Source organism: Crotalus tigris, unplaced genomic scaffold (assembly GCF_016545835.1).
Source record: "Crotalus tigris isolate CLP2741 ecotype Arizona unplaced genomic scaffold, ASM1654583v1 scf7180000019070.2622420, whole genome shotgun sequence".
NCBI lineage: Eukaryota > Metazoa > Chordata > Lepidosauria > Squamata > Viperidae > Crotalus > Crotalus tigris.
Genome location: NW_024097360.1, coordinates 2454985 through 2480920, shown reverse-complemented (window position 1 = coordinate 2480920; position 25936 = coordinate 2454985). Strand labels below are relative to the sequence as shown.

General features: G+C 40.1%; 1 protein-coding gene across 5 annotated transcripts in view; it reads right to left on the bottom strand.

Moving 5' to 3' along the window:
• The window catches only part of FERMT1 (fermitin family member 1), a 42287-nt gene that overhangs the window by 4078 nt on the left and 12273 nt on the right, over positions 1-25936 (bottom strand). For 3 of the 5 annotated variants that reach the window (XM_039359473.1, XM_039359470.1, XM_039359472.1), the window contains 10 exons: positions 18063-18215; positions 16026-16239; positions 15202-15304; positions 11396-11503; positions 8931-9062; positions 8232-8281; positions 7371-7495; positions 6212-6318; positions 4048-4269; positions 3123-3247 (listed from right to left, as the gene is read on the bottom strand). In XM_039359473.1, the coding sequence (XP_039215407.1) occupies positions 3123-3247; positions 4048-4269; positions 6212-6318; positions 7371-7495; positions 8232-8281; positions 8931-9062; positions 11396-11503; positions 15202-15304; positions 16026-16213 (1160 nt within the window). In that variant the 5' untranslated portion in view covers positions 16214-16239; positions 18063-18215. Of the gene's footprint in view, positions 1-735; positions 2731-3122; positions 3248-4047; positions 4270-6211; positions 6319-7370; positions 7496-8231; positions 8282-8930; positions 9063-11395; positions 11504-15201; positions 15305-16025; positions 16240-18062; positions 18216-25936 lie in introns of those variants that run through there. The other 2 variants (XM_039359471.1, XM_039359474.1) reach the window with 2 other exon arrangements.

The following is a 25936-nucleotide window of genomic DNA, read 5'->3' as shown; positions in this document are numbered from 1 at the left end:
TCTATTCAAACTCTTGATTCCCCTTCTCACTCCCAAATCACTACTTTTGAGTTCATCTATTATGTGCATCATATCAACAACCTAAGACATGCAGATGATACCACTCTAATGGCAGAAAGTAAAGAGAAACTAAAGAGCCTCTTGATGCGGGTGAAGAAGGAAAGTGCAAAAGTTGGCTTGAAACTCAACATTAAGAAAACCAAAATCATGGCATCTGGCCCTCTCAATTCCTGGCAAATAGACGGGGAAGAAATGGAGGTAGTGACAGATTTTATTTTCCTGAGCTCCAAGATCACCTCAGATGGGGACTGCAGCCAAGAAATTAAAAGACGCTTGCTCCTGGGGAGAAAAGCTATGGCAAATCTAGACAGCATACTAAAAAGCAGAGACATCACTCTGCCAACAAAAGTGCGTATAGTCAAGGCCATGGTTTTCCCAGTTGCAATGTATGGCTGTGAAAGTTGGACCATAAGAAAGGCTGAATGCCAGAGAATTGAGGCCTTTGAACTATGGTGCTGGAGAAGACTGGACTGCAAGGCGTTCAAACCGGTCAGTCCTAGAGGAGATCAACCCTGACTGCTCTTTAGAAGGCCAGATCCTGAAGTTGAAACTCAAATACTTTGGCCACCTAATGAGAAGGAAGGACTCACTGGAGAAGAGCCTAATGCTGGGAAAGATTGAGGGCAACAGAAGAAAGGGACGACAGAGAATGAGGTGGCTGGATGGACTCACTGAAGCAGTAGGCGTGAGCTTAAATGGACTCCAGAAGATGGTAGAAGACAGGAAGGCCTGGAGGAACGTTGTCCATGGGGTCACGATGGGTCGGATATGACTTCGCAATTAACAACAAGAAATTATGTGCATTTTCTTATACCCCTTTTGCTAATGTACATGTTTGTGTGTTTGGGCATTTCTAGGCATTTTCTTTTAGATGGCAATGGCATTTTGGTTTGCATATCAGTTCAGGAAACACAAATATTATTAAGTTAGCATCTAAATGCAAATCTGCACTAGTGGAAAGGACTGATTATAGTGCCATCCCAGTGGAAGCTACTGCTGAGATGGAAAAACGGATGGAGCAGGGAAGGGTGCAGTCCTCTCCATCATCGTGGCAAGATGGTGCACAACAGGTTATAGGGCATAGCAGAGGGAACCTCCTTCTCTTCCTTCAAAGGGATACTGTAGAAAGTTATATTTCCCTTCATTACAAACCAACAACCAATAAGGAGCTAAAAATGGCTTCAAGCAAAAAAGAGAGAATCCAAGCGTTTATTGCTGACTTCACATCATAGACTGTGCTTCCCTCTAGTGGCCAAACCTAGAACTACTAAACATACTTAGGGGAAAATACCTAAGCAGATAACTTGCAGAGTAGGCTTTTTGACTTCTGCACTGCCTTAAAAAAGTTGATCCAGATGACATTATGTTATGCTGGTTAACCCTGAAGGGCCAGGTTGAGAGAGACCATCCTGAAGAAGATCTATTCATGTGGTTATTAAGAGCTGTCGCTGATTTGATGGCACATAATCAAACACTGTCAATAAGTCTGGGTTAGATGTTGGCAGAATAACCTGAAAATTATGGGGAAGCTGTCAATAAATAATTCCAAAATAGGTGTGCATGTAAGTATTTGTAAATCTGTAACACCAAATGCTAGGAACGGAGAATTCCAGTGTTCAATAGATTCAAGCATTTTTGCTGACATAATCAGATTTATTAATCATCTTTTCATGTTCTAAAATAATCTCCAAAGAAATGGTCATTGCCTGCTATTGAAAAGCAGAATATATATTTTTAAAAAGGCCACAAAGCAGGTATTGCAGCCCTGATTACTCCCCTAAAGATACCAAGAGCAATGTTGGAAGAGACTACATCAGGGGTCTTCAAACCATGCTGGCTGAGGAATTCTGGGAGTTGAAGTCCACAAGTCATGAAAGGGCCAAGTTTGAAGACCCCTGGACTATATTGTATATAAGCCAAAGCAAGAGTTACAAATAGTCTTTGGATTGGGACCATTTGTTTAGCAACCATTCAGGGTAATGAAGGTGCTGAAAAAGTGGACTTATAACTGGCCCTTGGAGTTCCAGTTGTTGCAGTATCCCCATGGTCATGTGATCATGGCTGAGATGAAGACGCCACTATATTCTGTCACCACCAGCAGTGGATCTTCCTCCTGGTTCTTCTCCTTGACACATCCATCTTCTTCCTCTTCTCAGCACTGGCTCCCTCCCCCACCCCTCTGGGCTTTCCAACATTCTCTGGCCTTCAGGCCTACAGAGCAGAGTTCTGTCAGTGTTGGCCTCAGAGGGAGGGATGAGGGATGGGGCAAGCCCAGTTCCAACAGAGGCCCAATGGGGCTTGAGGATGGCCAGGGTTGGTGAGTCCCATGGAAGAAAGGCGAGGCAAAAATGAAGAGAAGGAGGAAGACAACAATGGTGCTCAAGAGGACAGAGGAATGTCCTCTGGGAGTGGTGGCAGCAGAATACAGAGGTGTCTTCATCTCAACCATGTTGCGTAGGGTGGCCAAAAGGGTGGTGGGAGATAAGTGTGTGTGGTGTGGGGGGGAGATAGTCCATGCAGGGCAGGGGAAGCAAGCCAGCCTTTTCTGGCTCAGTGATCCCCTGAAAACATCCTTAGCTTTGGAAGAATCGAGGCTCGTGTCTGGGAGGGACCAAGCCAGGGATGGCTTGAATCTTTTGGGAGGCAGGAGACTTGATTGCCAGCTGGTTTCTAAGCAAAAAACAAAACAAAACAATGGGGAATTCACGCAGAGGTCACAGGTTGTGGTCATGTAAGGTCCTTGTTTAATGACTGTCTGCTCCTCACTAACAACTGCATCTGGGACTGCTGGAATTGCCTTTGCTAAGCAGCACAGTCACAGGATGTTTCATTTAATGATGGTTTTGCTTAGTTAGAAATTCCAGCCTCAACTAAAGTCACAATTTAGGACTACTCTACCTGTACACAGAACAATGACTTTAAGAAGATTTCCACACCAGAACTCTAAAATGTATTTCATCCCCCCCAAAAGACCATTTCTGTAGTCAAAACAAAAATAGTTAAAAGGGTTCTAAGCAGTACTCTTCCATAAAAATTTAGGGGCAGAGGAACATAAGACTTACCTTACAACATAATAGGATAAGCCGAATTCTGGAAGTGATTGCCATGCCTGGATAAATCTCAGTTTAGCTTCCATAAGAGACAGATGAATGATGTTGTGGTGGGCTTCTAGAATGCGAGATGCTAGCTAGGGAAACATGGAAAACAAAACACAGGTTTAACCAAAATAGAAATGAACAAGCAGCATTCAAATAGTCAAAAAGCATGGACCACGTACCTTTGCTACTTTACTAATCTGCCATTTTAAGGAAGCAAACCAAATACTGAGTACAGAGACACAATGTCAATAGAGGATGTGAAAATGTTGGCAACTCCATCTGTATGGACACCCTTTATTTTGGCTCTTCATCTCCTCCTTTCTTTCCACAACGGCACCTCTGTAACTTGGGGGACAAGCAGCTGTGACTTTTGATCAATTCTGTAAAATGCTGCTGTACTGACATATATATTTTTTTTAGATTCTGAATTGGGAATTTCTGGGGTAAATTACAGGATTATTTTTTTCCTCAGCTCCTGCTAGACAGGATCTTTTTGGTTGAAGAAGCTGAAGATGAGAACTTCTAAATATGAAACTTCTGAACATGGAAGAGTTTAACAGTATACCTTCTTTTACTACCTTATTGCAGATGCAAAAACTCAGAAGAACTACACAGAATCAATACACTGAGATAAAGGAAAAACAATTTTGGGGAGAATTCCCATCTCACAAATTTAAGTCCAAACCTATATTATAGGTTTATGGTGACTCTTAGATTTTATTTGTAGAACTCCTAGATTTTGCTGTAAGAAAAATACTCCTTGAAATCCACTTTTTGACCTATTAAACAAGAATTCTCTTATCAATTAGACCTGAGTCAGTTTGAGGATGCTCCCTGCAATTTGCCCAAGATCCAGCTGTCCCTGTATTTTCTTTGGCTCCCCATTTACCTGCTTAGATTTATATTTCTTAGCATATCGTGGTGAGATGAAGCATTCTGGTTTCAGGTCCATGCTTTCTACATCCGAAACTTCTTGGGGTGCAGCTGTTCTGCTTTTCATTTTCAAGAGTGAGAGGATGTTATGCACCTCAGATTGGTAAGAACTGTCTGCCATTGTTTTCCCTTTGGAAGCCAGTGCACAAGCAGCCATCCATCTGGCATACTGCTCTTCCTGCAACGAACAGTCCATTGAGAGATATTAAGGAAAAAAAAAATCTGGCACCAATTTCTACTTGCATTGTTTAGCTGCAATCATTTGAAACACTTTGGTTAACTTCAACACAGGCTTCTATTCAGAAAGCATCCCATAGACAACAACACTTCATCAGCATGATTTATTTGTTTATTAAATAAATCACATCTCTTCTTCAGACATTCAAGGGAGCAGCTTTTAAAGAGCCAATAGGAAGGGGATGAACTGGTTTCTTACTTCTGCACTTATGTTTGGGTGTGAGAACAAAAATGACCAGAGTATTTTTCATCTGTTAGCAAGCAGGCAAGTCCTAAGCTAGAAAAGAAATGTTTGCAACATTTAAGAGGAAGATCAAATGTTTAAGGAAGTTGCAGAGAACAAAAAGGAGTTGCGAAAGCTCATCAAAGCTTGATTTTCATGTTCTTTTAGTGTTTGATTTGAATGCATTTTCAATTCCCTCCAGGGGGTGGGTGGGTCATGCAGTACTACAGGACTAAACTAAAGTGACACTAAATGCATCATTTATGAGCCTTTGTATACTGATACAAATACAAGCAGACAGCAGTAAGAAGGCAAGAATTTCCTCTCCTCTTTCTCTGTTCCAGAAATAAAATCTTCTTGCACAAAAGGAAATTTCCCTTCTAGAATTGAGGCAAGCTCTGACACAAGGCGGGGAATGTTCTTCAAGATCGTGGGGAAAAAAGTATCAGCAATGGGAAGCCTCTTATGAACGTTTTGCTAAAAAAAAAAAATAGAAAAATGAGCTTGTGATTTATGGGTGTGAAAATCATAAAAGGGTAGTTTACGGAAAGAAGGAAATTATGATGTAACTTTAGAAAGAGATAGCAAATAAAAATATATTATGACTGCTGCCAAGAAGATTAGAAGCTGTTCTTTATCATCTTTTTCTTTTCTTTTCTTTCTTTAGTAAACTTATATGTCACCCATCTCACCTAGAGGCGACTCTAGATGGATTATAACCAATAAAAACAACGAAATGACATATTAAAACAATAAATATTATCACTAAAAACTGACTTAAAAATGAACAAAGATGGCAAGGAAGTGATCAAGATGCACACAAGGAGGAGGTGGGAGTCTTAGGCCATTAACCACCTCCAGTGTGACATGCCACCATGAGGGCCCACGTCAACTGGCAGAGCCAGGTCTTCAGGGCCCTTGAGAAGGCCAAAAGAGTGAGCGTGGATCTCACCTAACCTCACCTTTTCTATTTCTTTTTCCACTAATTACATTTTCTTTATTATTATCTTTATATTATCTGTATAAAATATATGTATAGAAAACACTGAACCCTTTTTTCCCCTCCCCACTGACATACCAGAACTCTTAGATCACCTTTGTCCTTTAATTTCCCTCCGCCCCACCATCCATCTTAGGGGAGCCCGAGGAAATCCCAGGGCTATAGGCCACACAAAATATAGCCCAAATAAAGCAAAGGCAAAACTACACTGTGGCTGAGAAAGTCTGTCCATGGAACTGTCCGATGTTAATGACTTTAGGGAGGCAAACTGAGTTTCATAAGAGTTCTTCAGCCTGGAAGGTCATATGAGGCAAAGAACAAATACTGACAAATTTACAGAATTGTTTGGAAAAGCAGTTCTTGACACAGACCTTTAGACAAAAATCCCCTCTCACAAATAGAGGCAGGCGGGGGGATATACATGCAAAGCAACCTGGGGCTTGGTTAATTGCTTTTTTCTTTTACACAAGCCTTGTTTTATTTCCGTGCGCAAATATCTGGGAATATTTATGCACTGTGTGGGTTCACCATGGACTGAAATGCCAGCCAAGCACCTGGACCTTAATGAGGTTTCCCGAGGGGTAACGCAATGCACAAAAAGCACATCAGTGCCCCTCCTCTGTGCACACAATGGATTCATTCAGCTGTTTTGTTACTCACGTCACCACACCTCAAATGTATTTCATTCATTCCATCAGCAACTGGGATGAGTAATTTAATCCCATATTTTTTCCCTGACACACTTACATCTGGGACAATTTCACATCCTGAACAACAAAACAGAAGAGAATTTATATGTAAACTTATGTTTCATCTTCATTTAAGAACAATACATGAGAAAGACAGGGAGAACAAACAGCACATTAAAAAAAGGAACGCCAATTTTAAAAGGGTAAATGATTAATTAATCGCAGTATTACACCACTAAAACAGGGGTCCCCGACCCCCAGTCCATGGGGCAGTAGCAGTCCTGTTGGGAACCCAGGCCGCACAAACGGCAGGCAAGCAGGTGAAGCTCCATTTGAGCAGGTGAAACCATCCCCATCCCTCCAGTGCTGCCCTTCCTTGGACATAGAAAGGTTGGGGATCGCTGCACTAAGAGGATAAATGTCAGTAATCTTGCAGACCAAAGTAATTGTATTCTGATGTGCACCTAGTCTTACTGATACTGTTTAGGGAGACCATGATGTTTATTGATCGTCATCTGATGTATTTAAAATGATAGAGGACTGGTGCTGTGAGGACCTTTCCCCAGACAAATATAAGTGACATTGAAGCATGCAATAAGCAGATGTTCAATATGGGATTTGCAATATAAACAGAGCATTTGCACCAGTGGGGTTTCACAGCCTCTCACTGATCACTAATGTTGGCACAGAGTGAGAGCTTAGGGCAGTGAAAGCCTGGCACAATTTATGTGAAGCTATGGTAATACAATTTCTGTGGCCAGAAGTGTAAACTCAAAGGAATGTATTACTACTACTACTACTACTACAATAAAATAAAAAATAAAAATAAAAAAATGTGGCTTTGATGTTCCTCATCTTCACTCATGGCAGTGGAATCCACACTTTGATACATATTATGTGGGCAACAATGTCATGGACATTTGTCAGGAAATGAGACCGAAACACTTCTAACTATACAAAAACAAGTTGCAGTAAACACTGTGTAAAGACAGATTATCTACGGTAGGTATATGCATGCACACATGTGTACTCAGACATATAAACAGAGAACAAAAATGCTTATTGTGTTAGGAGATGTCTGTAGATGCAACAGCACTTCATAAGATGCTATATGAAATATCAGCTTCTACCTCTGAGGTTAAGCTTCTCGATTGGTTCTCCATGTTCAGCTTCTTTGTTTTTAAAGTAAGACACGGATGTGTCTTTAAAGACAAACCAATATTGCTTGAAGGCTTTCATCATCAGCTTTTTGGATCTGCAAACGAAAAATTGCTTCATCAAGTCTCTCTTCTAATGACAATATTTATCAACTTTTTAGGCCAAGTTTTATTTCTCATATATTATGAAAGTCCATGCGGTTGTCTCATCCAGAAGTATGTGTTTTCTCTATTTTACCTGCTTTATCAGAAAGGAGCAAATCATGGGGGGCTAGTAGAAACTACGGTGACCCCCCCAAAGACAAAACATGCAAAACCTGGCCTTTGAGCTTACTTCTCAGTGCAAGTAAAAGTATGGAAATTGTGGGGCTTGTATTGTAATATTGTAATGCACATTTTATCACCTGCCCCCCTCTTCTACTTCCACAAATCTCTGAATTGGAAAATATCTTGGTTATTCATTTTACATCTTCATGTACAAAGATTGTTTTCCTGAAAGATTTCAGGTAAGTCATTTGTTTCTTTATGAAAACACAAATTTGATCTTTTTTCATGCAGTTGTATTTTAATGGATTTAATTATTGAGTTTTCTTGTGGCGATATTTTAATTTTGTAAACCATCCTGGGTATGGTTCTTATATTAAGGATGGCTTATGAACATATCACATCAGTTTCCAATTCAACTGAAATGACCTTGATCTAACATCATATTGAATTTTGAGATTTATGATATTGATTGCTTTCAAAATTCAATGTAATAAAATGCAACAAAATATGCTGAAGTAATCCACATCGTTCAATATATGGGTGGTTACCATCACTCTTTTTCCTTACCTAAATAGTTTGAGGTTATCAGCAAGCTTTGGAATGTCTGTGATATCCTCCTATGGAGAACCAAGAATTATGCTAGTAACAAGGCACAGCTAGATACTTTCAGTTGCATGTCAATGATTGGCCCATATTATGGTTGCATAATTGGTGCAATATTGTTGCATAATTGTGGCATATCATGGTTGCTAATTTGCTGTTTATTTTCCCATACTTTAAGCCTAATTCAGCAATACATTGGAGATAAATTTAAAAGTTTATCTCCCAAACAAATCCACAAATCTAAATTTGGGAGCTATGAAATAGCCCAAAGCTATCTTTCCCTGAAATTATGCAATATTTTAAAAAAAGTTTTTATCTCTTAAAATCTCAGGTGAATCAGAAATTACGCACAAACTACCTTGTGCTAAAAATACCTGAAAAGGAGAACTTAGAGAAGAATGATAATGTGATAATAAGGTTCCTCTCCTCTTGGATTCAAGAGATATTGTACAATTATCCAGTTATTTTTGAACTCTAATTCTCTTTAGTCCAAGCAGATATTGATGGTTGATGTTGCAATTCATCAACTTCCAGAGGGCCATATAAGCCTCATCCTGGGCTACCAGGTAAGGTGGAAAATATGCTCATTGATAAGTCACAACCTAATTTCCTACACCCAGAATATTACCTTGACTCTGTGCCCAAATAAAGTGAATGGCATACCAATATGTTCTCTGATCTTCCCCCTTCTAATGTTATTTCAAGATTGGAAAGTGCTGCTTCCACTTCGTCAGTTTCACTTTCAACTGTGAAGTCTTGGGACCCTGATGATAAGGTCAGCTTGCTGATATGGTACTGCAGTCAAGGGAAAAGATACCCAGAGGGTATCTTGGTAAGCTTGTTGATTTCATATACAGGAAACAAACTGAGAAGTTAACAGTAATATCTTTAAAATGGAATTTATTTAGCCTTTCCAATTGATCATTATATTCTGACTCACTACATGTATAAAATGCAATGGAAGCAGATATGACTTTATTAATTATTTGATCCTCTTTTTTTTTACAATATTATGTATTTACAACATCTCAGTAATAGACTGTCATTTCTAATTTTACCCTGGGCTGCTGCATGATGTATTTATCAAAATCAAATAATTCCTGGCTGTTTACATTCTGGGAAAGGCTAAAACTATTCATACAAAAAATTAAAACAGACCAAACAACATGGCCTTGTTTTAACCCATTTCTATGCAGCAGCTGCAAAGAGAAGCAGAGAAAATCATCCTTAGGCAGGCAGCTCTTTCATCTTCCCCAGCAAGAGATGTTTTAACAGGCTTGCTAGTGATGAGGGCCTTTTGCACTCTTACTAAACAGTTGGGCTAGCGCAGGGGTAGGCAACCTTGGCTCTTTTATGACTCGTGGACTTCAACTCCCAGAATTCCTGAGCCAGCATGGCTCAGCTTGGAAACCTCTCCCTTTCCCTTCAGCATGGCTGGCTCAGGAATTCTGGGAGTTGAAGTCCACGCATTGTAACAGAGCCAAGGTTGCCTACCCCTGAGCTAGTATGTTCCTCATGCATAGAAGAGAAAGGGGCAATCCACCTGAAACAGAAACAATATATATTATTGGGCTTCTTTTTTTATTTTGCATCTCTCCCCCCTTTTGGATTCTGTTTCCAAGGTGGAATCTATGGACCCCATATCCCACTTATAGGTCTAGAGAACTTTGAGAATATGCCAGCATTTTGCAGCCAAATGTTTGTATCGTTTTCCCAGGGTTCTCATTCTAGTTTTACTTTCCTTAATCTTTCCCATTCTCTCACCTTCTCTTCTTTTTCCTCTCCCTTTCATTTCTATAGTTTATTCATGCAAAGCATCAACAGAGAGAACAGGCACCAGTTTATCTCAGGGAAGTTTATTGCTTTCTCACTGGCTACAAGAGGAAGAGAGATATTTAAAGGAAAAATGGCCCTTTCCAACTTTCTGGCAACCCTTTTCCCAAACTAAGAGTTCATAATTTTTTTCCACAAAGGTTGTACCAGGGTGCTGCTTTACCAACAAAAATCATCAACCAATTTCTTTACTGAACAACAACTCTTAAGTTATTTATTATAGTTTTATTGAAAAGTGCTTTGCAGGACTTTCTACATGAAAATCAATGTGGTTTGGATTTGAAGATTAAGAAAGACATGGATTAAGTGAGGATCTGAAGGAACTTGTATAAAATCCAAGCGGAAGGAAGAGCAATACGTTTGTAATTATCTGTTGAAAATGTCAGAAGTCACATTTCTTAACTTTAGGTTTTTTTTCTCTTTTCTGTTTTTGCACTTCCTTATTTCCTTCTTTTAATTTGTATTTAATTCTATGAAAAAATATCTTAATAAATATAAATTAAAAAAAGAAAAAGAAAAGAAAAAAATGGTGAGCAAAAAAAACCAGAGATAAAAGAGCAGGAAAGTAATATTCCAAAAAGTAAACAAGGTCATTCCATAAATATGTGAGTTATAGCAATTCATCCAAACAATTGCTTCCCTATAGAAGTTTGCCTTGCATACTCAATGAAAATGAAGTTTGTCCAGGTAGGTACCTTTAGGGGATAATCCCATAAACTCTTTCAGAATATAAAATCCCATTCAATTTCTTGTGGCTGTTGTCCAATTAGACCTGCAGAGAACTGCAGTCATTTAATTATTGTTTAGGTTTATATTTGAAGTACTAATTTGTGAAGTGATCCGAAAACAATCAAACCTGGTTAATAAATGTGCAAAAGGACCTTTTGTCCTTCTGTATAACACATCCAATCTGAGGAAGGCCTCTATCCAACTCAAAACTCAAAATTTAGCACTTTAGGGATTAATTATATTTTCTCATCATTTGGAAACGGGGTTATATTGTGATCGATCTATGTTCTGTATCTGGGTGGTAACACAATTCAACATTTGTGTGGCTGCAGTTACTCTACAACATCTGAAGAATTAGCCGCCCCATAAAATATCCTCCGTTAATTATTGACACATGTGCAAACAGAATTTGAAGTAGCAAACTAGTTTATCACTTTTGAAGAAAGGAGAGAGAAAGGTCTCACTTGGAACAATCAATCCAAGTCCTGCTCCTTGGGTGTTCATGTTCTGGCAGGTGGCTGCTTCAAACAGAAAAAACTGGTTCTGTAACAAGATCAAGTACATGCCTGCAATGCAGCAAAAATGAAGGTTTCTTCTTCTGTACAGTCTATTTCTTCCAGCAGAATTGCCCAGCGAGCTTGCTCATATAGCTGGTGGATCCGTACTGCATCATACTGCCAAGAGAAGCCATATCAGGTTACATTAGAAATAAACAGATTTTTGCCATAGGTGCAACAGTTAAGCAGCCTAATTACCTCCAGATACACAATCCTTTGAAACAAACTATGAAAGGGATCTCGGAGTCCTAGTGGACAATTACTTAAATATGAGCCAGCAGTGTGCTGCAGCTGCCAAAAAAGCCAACACAGTGCTGGGCTGCATTAACAGAGGGATAGAATCAAGATCACGTGAAGTATTAATACCACTTTACAATGCCTTGGTAAGGCCACACTTGGAATACTGCAACCAGTTTTGGTCACCACGATGTAAAAAAAATGTTGAGACTCTAGAAAGAGTATAGAGAAGAGCAACAAAGATGATTAGGGGACTGGAGGCTAAAGCATATAAGGAATGGTTGCTGGAATTGGGTATGTCTAGTTTAATGAAGAGAAGGACGAGGGGGGATATGATAGCAATGTTCCAATATCTCAGGGGCTGCCACAAAGAAGAGGGAGTCAAGCTATTTTCCAAAGTGCTTGAAGGCAGGACAAGAAGTAATGGATGGAAACTAATCAAGGAGAGACGCAACCTAGAACTAAGGAGAAACTTCCTGACAGAACAATTAACCAGTGGAACAATAAGCGGTGAATGCTCCAACACTGGAAGTTTTTAAGAAGAGACTGAACAGCCATTTGTCCGAAATGGTATAGGTTTCCTGCCTGAGCAGGGGGTTGGACTAGATGACCTCCAAGGTCTCTTCCAACATCATCATCATCATCATTATTATTACTCTGTCTCAGCAAAGAAGGACACACCATTGGAAGACCTGAAGGATGTGGTTGGGAACAGATCGCCCTGGAGAAAAAATGTGTGGTTGCCATCTTGATGGCACTCAGTCATGATGATCAAGATGGGGTAACTTTAGTTAACTAGAGAGCTGCACGTTTTGCACTGTATGTCAGCAGCTGCACTACAAAAATTAGTGGTGCCAGGCTCAGACTTTGGGGGAAGGTTTAATGGCTTTATTAGGCAAAATAGATAAGGAGTATTTTAGACAGCTGTAAGAGGAATGACACTGATATGTTCCAGTGTGGAACTGGAACAATGCTATACATATTAATGTCCAAGACAAACTGATAAAGAGAAAGTGATAATGTTGAAAAATGAGAAGGCTGCAGATACAGATTGAGTGTTAAAATACACATATGGTTTGCTCAGGGAGTAGCTATGCAACTTACTTAATGTCTGAAGAAAGTAGCAATACGAGATGATAAAAATGCCATTATTGTGGCAATATACAAACAAAAAGATAGTAAGAATTAAGGTAAAAACTAAAATGGATTCACTGTAATTTTATGCTAGGTAGTAGGGTACTTTGACCAGAGCTTTTGCTGTTCAGCAGATCAGTTAAGCAAAACATATGCTAAGATATAGGGAATGTTTTGCATAGATATGGAATTGAAGGTCGGCTGTTAAATTTGGTAAGAGGGGCATATGGTGGAAGTAAAATATGTGTAAGTATAAATGCTTTCAAGATTGTTCAAGATTGAGCAAGGATATATGATGACCTCTTTTCTGTGTAATGTATTTTTATGGCTAAATATATATGGAATATTTGTAATGATATTAGAGACATTTTGCTTGGGGACATGAATACAGTGAGCTGTTGGGAGAAATTAATCTTTAACAAAAGAAGCAAAAAAGACTGTAAGAGCATGCTTCTGCCTACTTAAATGGAATATGGAAATGAGTGGTGGGTCTGTCCAGAGAAACAAAGACATACTGTAAAGTTGAATACAGTAGGAATGAAGTATTTAAGAAATATTTAGTAATACAAGAAGTGATAGAATTAGGAATGAATGGGGGATGAGTAAATGTAGGCTTAATACAAAACTGAATAGCAAATACAGTATGAAAGAAATAAGTTCAGATGGTTTGGTTAAATAGAGAATGAATAAGTATCAAATCTCAAAGGAAGTATATAGAAGAAGAATAAGCTGGTTGAGTAGAAGCACAAAACAAAGTTGATAACATTGATAAGATTATGTAACAAAAGGCAATTTATGAAGTGGTACGTGTACAAAGATAAAACAAGGATAATTTGCAAGACAGGAAGATATGGAGAAGCATAGTAAAGTGTGATGGTGCAAAACTAGAGCGTGTGTTACTATTTTTTACTCCTTATCTGCACTCTGCAGAATGCTGTTTACCCTATAAGGGAGTAGAGAGTTGCACTACAGAGTGTTCATAGGTCAATTGCAATATATTTTAATAATTTTCTTTTTCAGAGAAAAATTTAGTGTACTCAGTGATATTTTAAAAAGTTATGGTTAAAATGAGTAAGTGTTGAAAAAATGTCAACAATTCAAACATTTAATATTATATAATAAATAGTACATGGGGTCTGACGTTTGGTACGCCCTATGTATGTGTCTGCATACCTCTGTACTGCTCTTGAAATAGTTATTGTTCAGTACTCTAGCAGTAAAATTGGATCTCACTGTACAAGATTAATCAACCTACTTAAACACAAATGTAGACTTTGCATTTAAAGAAGATAAAAGTCATTTTAATGTAAATCTATTACAGTACAGATAAGAGGATTGAATATCTGTAAAAGTATTAAGGAAAATTCTGAACCAATTCTACAGTATCATTACAATATAAAATTATATTAGAGGATGGTATACCAGTTGCATCCCTTCCTGGATTGGAAGGTCCTCCAGACAGTTATTCATGCTCTTTTCATCTCATAGCTTGACTGTTGCAAACCATCCTATTGGAGGTTGCCCAGAAGCTTTAACTGGTCCACAATGCAGCAGCTTGCCTTGGTATGCCTACGTGATACCCTGATTTGCAATCAGCACTGATTTCCAGTATGCTTCAAGGTGCTGGTTATGATCTATATAGTTCTGTATGGCATAGGCCCCCGTTATTTGAGGACTGCCTATCATCCATGATGTCTATTTGGTCAGTCAGGTGTGCTCTGGGTACCCTTAATTATACAGTGGCATTTTTCATGACCCAGGAAGTGTACCTGCCCTCTTAAATATTCCTACTTTGATAGTATCCTGGAAGGCTTTAAAAACTGGCTATTCTCCTAGGTCTTAGGTGGGGTGGAGCTTGTTGTATGTATTGGGCATGTGTTTGTACTCAGTGGAGTTTTGTGAATGAATATTTCATCTATTCATTTGTTTCTACTCTATTTCTATTTTGTTCTTTTATTTTGTGAACACCCTAAGTCAGCCTGGAGTTGCTTGATCCCAAAATCAAATAGATAAGTCAAACTAAAGAGAATATTCAACAAAAATCATTACACTACTTCATTTTACTTATGTTAAAATAGAACTGATATAGTATTACTGCATCAGATCTATAAGCTGTGGTTTGACCACATTCAGTTGTGAATATAAAATGAAACCCTTAATGGCAGTAGCACTTACACTTATATACCGCTTCACAGTGCTCTGCAGCCCTCTCTAAGCTGTTTATAGAGTCAGCATATTTCCCCCCCAACAATCTGGGTCCTCATTTTACCGACCTCAGAAGGATGGAAGGCTGAGTCAACCTTGAGCCGGTGAGAATCGAACTGCCGAACTACTGGCAGTCGGCAGTCAGCAGAAGTAGCTTGCAATACTGCATTCTAACCACTGTGCCACCAGGGAAACTTGCTTTTTAATTGACATATTGGAAATCTTAAAGAACTCCTTACTTTTGCATTCAAATCAAAGAAATCATAGTATTTAAAACGGAGTAGAAGTTGATCGTCCTTCTGGATATCTTGTTCCATAAGTGATCGAGATGAATCTAACCAGCTGAAAGGAAGAGAACACAAATTCCACAGAAAGAAAAATGTCAAGTTGCAAAAAAAGAAAAGAAAAAAAGGACAAGATATCACAAATATAAGGGGGAATGAGAAATATAGGATTTAGTAAATGCAGTCATAGTAAGGAAGCCTGAAATATATTTCTACACACTGTAATGCTCCTGCCTATTACTAGATGTTACCCCTGACAGTGTTAGCCTCAATAAACTCCCTTTTTATATCTTGTAGTCCCTTAAAGTGTTAGCTTCAATAAGGTTGGGACAACATTTAGCAGAAGTAGAGGTAGCTGTATAGTTTTTCAATTTTAACAAATGAACAAACTTAGAAATTACAAATCCGATGTATATAAAAGGAAAATACGTGTGCTTTGAAAAAACAATTGTGTTTGAGAAGAGAGAAATCCAGTTATGAACAATCAAAAGTGCAAAGAGGAATTTGAGTCTTTTTTTATTCCTAACAGAATATGTCAAGGTGTTACTTTTCATTCGTCCCAAATCTTCATATTCTTGTTTCTAAGAAAATTCTAAATTATACTTGGGAAATATACTTATCCCTATACTTATCAACTTGGGAAGTTGCTCAAGTTTCAGAGAAAAGTGCCAGATAACCTGATTAATACTTTGTGTATGGACACACACCACACATAATCATCATTGCCTTGGCTTGTCAAAATGGTCTAATGCTAGTATTCAAAGAGAAAGATTCCTCACCCAGAATTCAGATTGGCTTTGTCGACCAATGTCCGAGGCTGATACATTTTGGCGAGTGTCTCTGGTGCACAGTTAGGATGGCTAAAAGCAAGGGTGCTCCAGCTCTGTTGTGCCAAGGGGCTGTCACTGAACCATGCAATGGTGGAAGGGAGCGGTGAACCAGTAATGGGATCATAAGTCGGGGTCATGGTCTTGCTATATAAGCCAGGACTGGCTGAAATAGTGAGAACAGAAAATAAAACTATCAGTTTATAACATCCCTGAATGTCAAAAGAGATGATTTTCTAATATAAACTACCTATGTGTCTTTGAAAAACAGCTCTTTGGGACTCCATTTAATAGTTTTACAGGCAGCTTTCAATAGAAAACTAAATTCCAACAATGTCTATGGAGATTCTCAGTCATCCAGGTCATAGTTATCCCAAATATGCTTTTTCACCAGGCAACTGGACTTTGTTGTTTTTCTTTTGAAGACGTTTTGATTCTCATCCAAAAAGCTTCTACAGCTCAGAGCTGAAGAAGCTTCCTTTGGAGGAGAAGCGAAACGTCTTCAAAGAAAAACAAGAAAATCCAGGTGCCTTGTGAAAAAGCATCTTTGGGAAAATTCCAGCAATCTTATATCTGTAAGGATAATTGTGCTTGCTCAAAAAAAAAAAAATAGTTAAATGTACTTTTAGTTTTCTAACTTCAGATGCACTTAGGTTTGGAATATTATGCCACTGTTATAATTCATAGTATCTCTTTCTTTAATTTCCTGATTCCTGCCATAACAGTTTTTTTTAAGTATGTAAGTATCAATAACCATAATTATTCTATAGATGGTACTGTGCCAGACCTGAATTGAATGGCCCTCAGGTTTTTTTAAGTCTTTCCATAGCCTAGAAAAAAGGGAGAATGCTCCCAAGTGGGTACACGGAAAGAATAATGCTTAAATCTTTCACAGTGCAGAACAGGGGTGTCCAACCTTATCAATTTTAAGACTTGTGGACTTCGACTCCCAGAATTCCCCAGCCAGTCATGTCAGCCAGTTGAAGTCCACAAGTCTAATGTCATGGTTCCGATAGATGAGACCAGTAGAAATAAGAACTCTGAGGCATTTACTTTCCTCAAAGAGCAATTTTAATGGCTACATAATATCAGCATGAACAAAGGTGAAACCAAGACTGAAAGTTTCCCCCCCAAAAAGATTACAAAGTAAAAGTTGAACTCCCCACCCTTATGTGTGTCATAAATCACAATCCCCAATTAACAACTTTGGTGGGCTCTCTAATGGTAGCTCCAGTCTGCCAAACACTTAGGCTGCTTGATCTTGGTTCCCACAAGAAAGTTATTGTTATGACTAAACTAGAAGAATGCATCTCCCCCCTCGCATTGCTATGGCAACCGAAAAACAAAAAAAGATGGCTGCAGCCAAAGTTATTTGAAGGTTTGACATCTTAAAGTTGTCAAGGTTGGACAACCCTAATGCAGAATAAGTTTAATAATAAGTCACGCAGTTGAAGTATACATATCAGTGAGCTCCATCCAAATACTGGATAGCCATTAGATGGGAAGCAAAGACTTCCTGCTGGCTAGTGATCCTCTGGACTTTTGCCGGTCACATAAGCGGTGCCTACCAGCAATGTAGAAAGAAAATTACATATGCAGTAGGAGTTGGTGTGGTTTAAACTGGTATTTCTCGTGAACACCAAGTCTTTTAAAAAAGCTGTAACCAATGAAGAACTGTTTCACTTTCCTAGCCTACAAAAAACATTCTTGCGTGTCATTGTCAAAACTTAATACTTATCCCTAAAAATGTGTAACTGAAGTGAATACTTCTTCCTGAAGGCAGCATTTCCAATCCCCAATAATCCCTATCATTCTGAGTCAGTCCAGCCAAAGTTAAAAACTAGCTATAGAGTAACAAACTCAAAGGTTTCTTTAACCTATTAATTACATGGCCTTTTTTTCCCTTACTTTTGGAAGTTCAATGCATAGAGAAGGCAGCCAATAAATAAGCAGAATTGATAAAATCAGTATTGTCTATTGCATGGTTACCTGGCAATCCCAAACTCACTGGAGAATTGTGCAGGTTTAAAACATCTTCTATGACTGGTTCTTTGTTTTTGTCCTTCTCTCTGTCTTTTCTTTTTTTCTTTTTTGTCTCATTGGTTGGCTTCAGCAGAGACAGTTCTTCTGATCGCCTAATACCTGCAACACAGTTGAAAATATCAATAGGCTGGAAGACCCATGGGTTCTATCATCCAAGAGAATCCATCAATTTGACACATCACATTCTTTTGCCCTCCTGGATTGTTAAAGGGCCAAAAAGATGACTCATGATTGGGCCCATACCATGGTTATTAGTTTCTTTGAGAAAATGAGTTTTTCCTGCCTTGAAAGAAATGGTGATGTGTCTTCTCAAGATGCCATCTTTGGAGCCAATGGTTTTTGACAACTACCATCAGTCTCCAACCATCCGTTTTGGGGGAAAGTAGTTGAAAAGGTGGTGAGAACCCTAAGGGAAACAGATTATGAAGGCGAATTTCAGTTGGGTTTCAGACCAGGGTTTAGTACCGAAACAGCCTTAATCATGTCAGAATAGCAATGGTGCATCCATCCTAGTGCTTCTTGATCTGTCAGTGGCTTTCAGTAAAGTGGACCATGGTATCCTTGTGAGTCGGCACCAAGGGTTGTGGATCTTTCTCCGGGGCCAGCTGCAGTTGAAGTTAGTTGGGGGGTATTTGCTTCTGGGTGAAATTCAAGGTGCTGATTACCTGTAAAGTCCTACATGACATTGGCCTGGTTAATTGAGGGACCTCATATCTCCCATAATATCTGCCTAGATAATTCTATCCTGTAGTATTATCCAACTCTCTTGAGTTCCTTTGATTAAATAACATCATATCTTAAAAACTCAGAAGTGTGCCTGCTCTATAGCAGTACCTGCCTTCTGAACAAGATTCCTCCTGAGATCTGGATGCCCCCCGTGTTGTTTAGAAGAACTGTGAAGACTGGGCTTTTTGCTCAAGTCTTCTTTGCAGAAAGATATTGAGATTGCTTACTTTGTGTGTGTGTGTGTGTGTGTGTGTGTGTGTGTTTTATTGTAATTTCTTTTAATTTTGTGAGCAGCCCAGAATCTTTAAGTGGCATAGTAATAATAATAATAATAATAATAATAATAATAATAATAATAATAATAATAATAAAACTGGTGGGATCATAAAATAGAGAAAGTCATAGAAAATGATAAAATTAAACTGCTCTGGGACTTCAGAATTCAAACAGACAAGCACCTGCAACATAACACCTCAGACTTAACAATTGTTGATAAGAAAGACAAAAAAGTCTGGATAGTGGACGTGGCAGTGCCTGGAGACAGCAGAATAGAAGAGAAAGAATTGGAGAAGATAACAAAATACAAAGACCTACAAATAGAAATAGAAGACTGTGGCAAAAGCAAGCAAGGGTAGTACCAATAGTAATAGGCTCCTTGGGTGCAATCCCAAAACAACTGGAGCACCACTTGAACACCATTGGCATTGACAAATTCGCTATTAGTCAATTGCAAAAGGCGGCCTTACTAGGAACTGCTTCCATCCTGTGACAATATCTGTAATACCATCAAATATCCACATCTGCCTATCCCAGGTCCTGGGTAAGGACTCGATAGGTAGACAAAATGCCAAATCCAGTCTGAACATCTGGCTGACTGTGCGATGATCCATGATAATGATAATGATGATGACAGTAGTAGTATCAACACTGGCGTTGACAAAATCATTTACTTGGAAACATTTACATCCTGCAATAATATCTTTAATATTATTAAATAACATCTGCCTCTCCTGAGTCCTTGAGAAGGACTTGCTAGATGGGCAAAAATGCCAAGCCAGTCTGAACATGTGGCTGGCGATGTGACCAACTATAATAATAATTTTGCAAAGTAGAACTAGGCAAACCTCCTTCACCACCAAAGGAATTTCTCTGCTTTTAAATCAGCTATGGGGTTAATTTTTAATATATGGAACAGAGAAGAATATTACCTTTCCATTAAAGTATTTTGTTTCAAAAAGGTGGCTAGGACAAGAAGCAGAGAAACAGGATTATGGAGTAGGCAAATAAAACATTAGTGATTACTGGAAGTGCACCTGCTTTCGCTTTAACTTTATTCTGTGAAAACATTTAAACCCCACTTTCCAGCTAGAAAGGAGACAATGAATAAAAGAAGACAGCATTAGTCCTACAGTCTATAAGCATAAGAAGACTTTACAGCAAGAGGGGGAAAAATGGGCAGGGAGTGAAAAGGAAGACAACCAGGAACCAATTCTTAATGTTAAACCACTTATCTAATGATAAGTAACAATGGAAGCAGGCGGATCTAATTCAAACACCAGGTTTGAGGAGAATCAAACATATAGTCTAGAGGTGACCTTCCTTGAAAGAATTCTAATGAAGCTAGAAATTGTTGCTCTTGGTTTCCTCTGAGAGGAAAAAGGTTCCACCTAGCCCAACTGATAAAAGCAGCAGAAAGGAGATGATCCAGTATTAATCTCCACCACACAACACTCTCCTTACGTTAGTGACCTAAAACTGACCCCAAACTTAGATTAGATTTAGATAACCTTTATTGTCATTTTTTACTGTGAGCACACTGGCCCACATTAAAAATGAAATTCTGTTGCTTGCTCTCAAAAGAAAGTGTGTATCTACCCATATGTATATATAACACACATATATATATGCTATTATACGTACATATATATACATGTTTTCTGAGGTTTTCGCGGGTATTTGTATGTAGGTTCTTTGGTTGTTCGGGTTTTCTCCCGCGTAAAATTGGAAGTGTCTTGGCGACGTTTCGACGAAGTCCCATTCGTCATCTTCAGGCTGGTGTTTTCAGCTTCGTGCTTTGAGCAGCAATGTGTCGTCTTAGCTGTTTCTTCCTTTTAACTGCCAGTGGGGGTATGAACTGATTGGGTGGGAGCTTGGCTGTGTTCTGATTGGGTGGAGGTGTGTTCTGAATGGTTAGGGGCTTGGCTGTGCTCTGATTGGCGGGGGAGTGTTCTGTTTGGTTGTGCTCAGGTTAGTCTGAGTTGCAGAGGGGTTTGAGATTTTGGGCTGCCTTCCTATTTTTTGGCTTCGCGTTCGTGGTCGTGCTTCTTCTTCATGGAGGGTGTCAGTTTGCTTCATGTATGGATTGGAGGGGTTTAAAGTGGCTAATGATGCAGCTGTGGTCTGGCTTCTGGTTTGTGGTCGTGCCTCGTCATCGGTGTGGCTTTGGGTTTGTTTTTTGCGTGGATGTGTGGTGGTGACCTCCTGTGTGGTTTTTGTGAGTGTGGGTCTGGTATCATTTTTTGTGTTAGGGAGTCGTTTGTCAATAAGGGCGGGTTTCCAAATGGCTGGTAGGCGGGAGGTATCATCTCGCTTGTTCATGCTGTGTGGGCGTTTTTCTATCTCGATGGCTTCTCTGATTATTCTGTTATTAAAATGTTCACTTTTGGCAATGGTTCTGGTATTTTTAAAGTCAATTTCATGTCCTGTGGCTTTAAGGTGTTGGACCAGGGAAGATGTTGGTTCCTCTTTTTTGACTGAGTTCTTATGTTCTTCTCTGCAACTCAGACTAACCTGAGCACAACCAAACAGAACACACCTCCACCCAATCAGAACACAGCCAAGCTCCCACCCAATCAGTTCATACCCCCACTGGCAGTTAAAAGGAAGAAACAGCTAAGACCACACATTGCTGCTCGAAGCACGAAGCTGAAAACACCAGCCTGAAGATGACGAATGGGACTTCGTCGAAACGTCGCCAAGACACTTCCAATTTTACGCGGGAGAAAACCCGAACAACCAAAGTCTACATACAAATACCCGCGAAAACCTCAGAAAACAAATATCAAACCTCTACGGGGAGGAAATCCACCATCTGACCAGGACCTATGAAAAACTTGAAGTCCAAAGAGCTTCCATTTTATGCGACCTCGCATTCCTACGCAACTGCCGAGATCAAAATCTAATCCCCACATGTTTCCAACTGAAATTCCACTCCAACTCTGCAGCCACCAAACGGATCCTGAAAAGAACAGAACTGGCCCTAATCAGAAATGAACTTCACACAAAAAGATTCCTCCTAGACCGAATTAACAAAGATCTCCTCACACTCCACCTCAAACTCAGCAACAAGATCCACCCCGCACTTTGGGACAAATCCAAACAACTCGCCATCTGGAGAGCCGAAACACAGACCACCCTCAAGACAGATACACACACCAACAAACTCCGAAGACTACAAGAACGCCAGAAACAAACCCCTCCTCCCTCACAGCCACACATGAAACAAACAGTGCATAACATCTCAGATAGGATCCTCACCAAAGCCGAAACCAATGTCCTTTCCAAAGGATTCAACTTTGCAGTCGCTCCCAAACACATCCCCACTGAAACCATTATATGTGGAGTTGAAACCAGCCTGACCAAAATCAACCCCGACGACGCTAACAGAATCAGACTCGAAATCACCAACATCCTCTGCACCAGCAAGCCACCCAAAAGCAACTTACCCAAAGAGGAACAGACAGCACTACGTAACCTGAAAGAAGACACCAGCATAATAATCCTACCAGCAGACAAGGGCAACGCCACGGTGGTTATGAACACATCTGACTACCAAACCAAATTAACCAACCTACTCCAAGACTCCACATACAAACCCCTAAATACAGATCCCACCACCTACCTGGAAAAAACCACCAGATCCAAAATAAAAGCCTCCCCCATTAGCGAAGAGATCCAGCAAAGAATCATTCCCAGAGAGAAATCATCCAGATGCCCAAACTCTATGGTCTCCCCAAGATACACAAAGAAGGAACCCCACTCAGACCTATAGTCAGCTCCATAGGCTCACCTCTACAAAACCTAGCCAAATTTCTCGCCAAACAACTACAGCCCTATGCAGAATCCATCACCTCACACGTAAAAAACTCATTCCAGTTTATAGAGATCATAAAGAAACAAAGCTTACAGCCCAGCGACCTACTAGTGAGCTTCGATGTCATATCCCTCTTCACCCAAGTGCCTATCAAAGAAGCCTTGACAGCTATTCAAAACAAATATAACCCCCCCAAACACATCTTAGATCTGACCAACCACTGCCTATCCAACACATACTTCATCTATAATGGACAAAAATACAAACAAACAGAAGGAGCACCCATGGGATCACCCCTCTCACCTGTCATTGCCAACCTCTACATGGAACACTTTGAAACCCAAGCTCTAGAAAACCCAAATCTGGATCAGATACGTAGACGACACCTTCATAATCTGGCCACATGGGAAAGAAAAACTGGACAACTTCCTCACACACCTCAACAGCCTACACCCCAAAATACAGTTCACCATGGAAACAGAACTAACAACCAACTTCCCTTCCTGGATGTCTTAGTCTACAAGAAATCCAATGGCTCCCTAGGACACACCATCTACCAGAAGAAAACACACACAAACCGCTATCTGCACGCTCTCTCACACCACCACCCAGCACAGATCAACTCTGTAGCCAAGACACTCATCTCCAGAACAAAACGCTTAGCTGACGAACAACACCTAAAACCCGAACTACACACTCTCGCCAATGTACTAACATCCAATGGATTCCATAGAAATAAGATTACAAACCTAATCCAAAAAGAAACCCCCACTAAAATCCAAGACAAAGAACAAGAAAACGGCAAAGCCCTCCTCCCATACATAAAAGGCACCACAGACAGAATCAGTAAGATCCTCCATAAACACAACATCAAAACAGCATTCTGCACAAACAGAAAAATATCCACCACCCTTAGAAACCCCAAAGATAAAATTGAATTAGAAAATCAAGGAGTATACGAAATCCCATGCACCACTTGTCCCACCATATACATCGGACAAACCAACAGAAGAATAAGTGCACGCATTGAAGAACATAAGAAATCAGTCAAAAAAGAGGAACCAACATCTTCCCTGGTCCAACACCTTAAAGCCACAGGACACGAAATTGACTTTAAAAATACCCGAACCATTGCCAAAAGTGAACATTTTAATAACAGAATAATCAGAGAAGCCATCGAGATAGAAAAACGCCCACACAGCATGAACAAGCGAGATGATACCTCCCGCCTACCAGCCATTGGAAACCCGCCCTTATTGACAAACGACTCCCTAACACAAAAAATGATACCAGACCCACACTCACAAAAACCACACAGGAGGTCACCACCACACATCCACGCAAAAAACAAACCCAAAGCTACACCGATGACGAGGCACGACCACAAACCAGAAGCCAGACCACAGCTGCATCATTAGCCACTTTAAACCCCCCCAATCCATACATGAAGCAAACTGACACCCTCCATGAAGAAGAAGCACGACCACGAACGCGAAGCCAAAAAATAAGAAGGCAGCCCAAAATCTCAAATCCCTCTGCAACTCAGACTAACCTGAGCACAACCAAACAGAACACTCCCCCAGCCAATCAGAGCACAGCCAAGCCCCTAACCATTCAGAACACACCTCCACCCAATCAGAACCCAGCCAAGCTCCCACCCAATCAGTTCATACCCCCACTGGCAGTTAAAAGGAAGAAACAGCTAAGACCACACATTGCTGCTCAAAGCACGAAGCTGAAAACACCAGCCTGAAGATGAAGAATGGGACTTCGTCGAAACGTCGCCAAGACACTTCCAATTTTACGCGGGAGAAAACCCGAACAACCAAAGACCTACAAACATATACATACATATATATATATGTGTATATATGTGTATATATATATATATATATGCGATTAAAAAGGTTAAAAATATGAACCCTGGGAATATTCATAATGAAAATATAAAATGAGCACCAGGGTAATAAAAACTATAAAAGTTTTTAATAAATTAAAACTATAAAAGTTTTAAAAAGCGCCAAGCTTTCGCCGTCACCTGCCGGCATCCTCAGGGCTGGCGCGCCAGAGAATGAGAAGGTCTTTTATAGGCGTGTCGAGGTCTGCGCCCGGCTCCTCGATCTTGTTATCGGGCCTAATTGGTTCAGCCGCGTGCAATTAACCTGTGCTTCTTTTCTCTTTTTGGTTGCATTTTTATCCTCATCCGTCTCCAATTCTCCCAACTCTGGATTAGCTAGATGGCAATTGCAGTTATTTCGGTTGCCTTTATATTCTAACCTCCCCTTAGGCTCAGGTGGTAGTGCACATTCCACATTCCTTTCTCCACCATATCTTGTCCAGTTGTTACTTTTAGGATCATATTCATTTCCGGTCTCAATACTTTCATTTTTAATGTGTCCGTCATCCTGTTGGTCTCGTAAGTTGCTACGGGTCCGGTGCAATGTGGGGGGATGTTCCGCAAGGTGGAGGGATCGTCTCTTATTAGTTGTCATGCCCAGCTGTCCTGCGCGTGTCCTACTCCGGGTGCCCGGTCCAGGGGGTGTGTGCGCAGCAATCAAGCCGCGTCCCTCCTGGTTACAGCGCTCTTCCTCAGTTCTCCCCTTTTTTACATTATTAAGAGCATTCGCTTGTATTCCATGGGAGTCCTCAGGACCATCAGGTAGGGGGTGTGACGACTCGATCTTCCGTACCCTGCCGCTCTCCGATCTTCCCTCCTCCTCTATAACGGTGTGCGATCGTCTCTTATTAGTTGTCATGCCAAGCTGTCCTGCGCGTGTCCTACTCCGGGTGTCCGGTCCAGGGGGTGTGTACGCAGCAATCAAGCCGCGTCCCTCCTGGTTGCAGCGCTCTTCCTCAGTTCTCCCCTTTTTTACATTATTAAGAGCATTCGCTTGTATTCCATGGGAGTCCTCAGGACCATCAGGTAGGGGGTGTGACGGCTCGATCTTCCGTACCCTGCCGCTCTCCGATCTTCCCTCCTCCTCTATAACGGTGTGCGAGG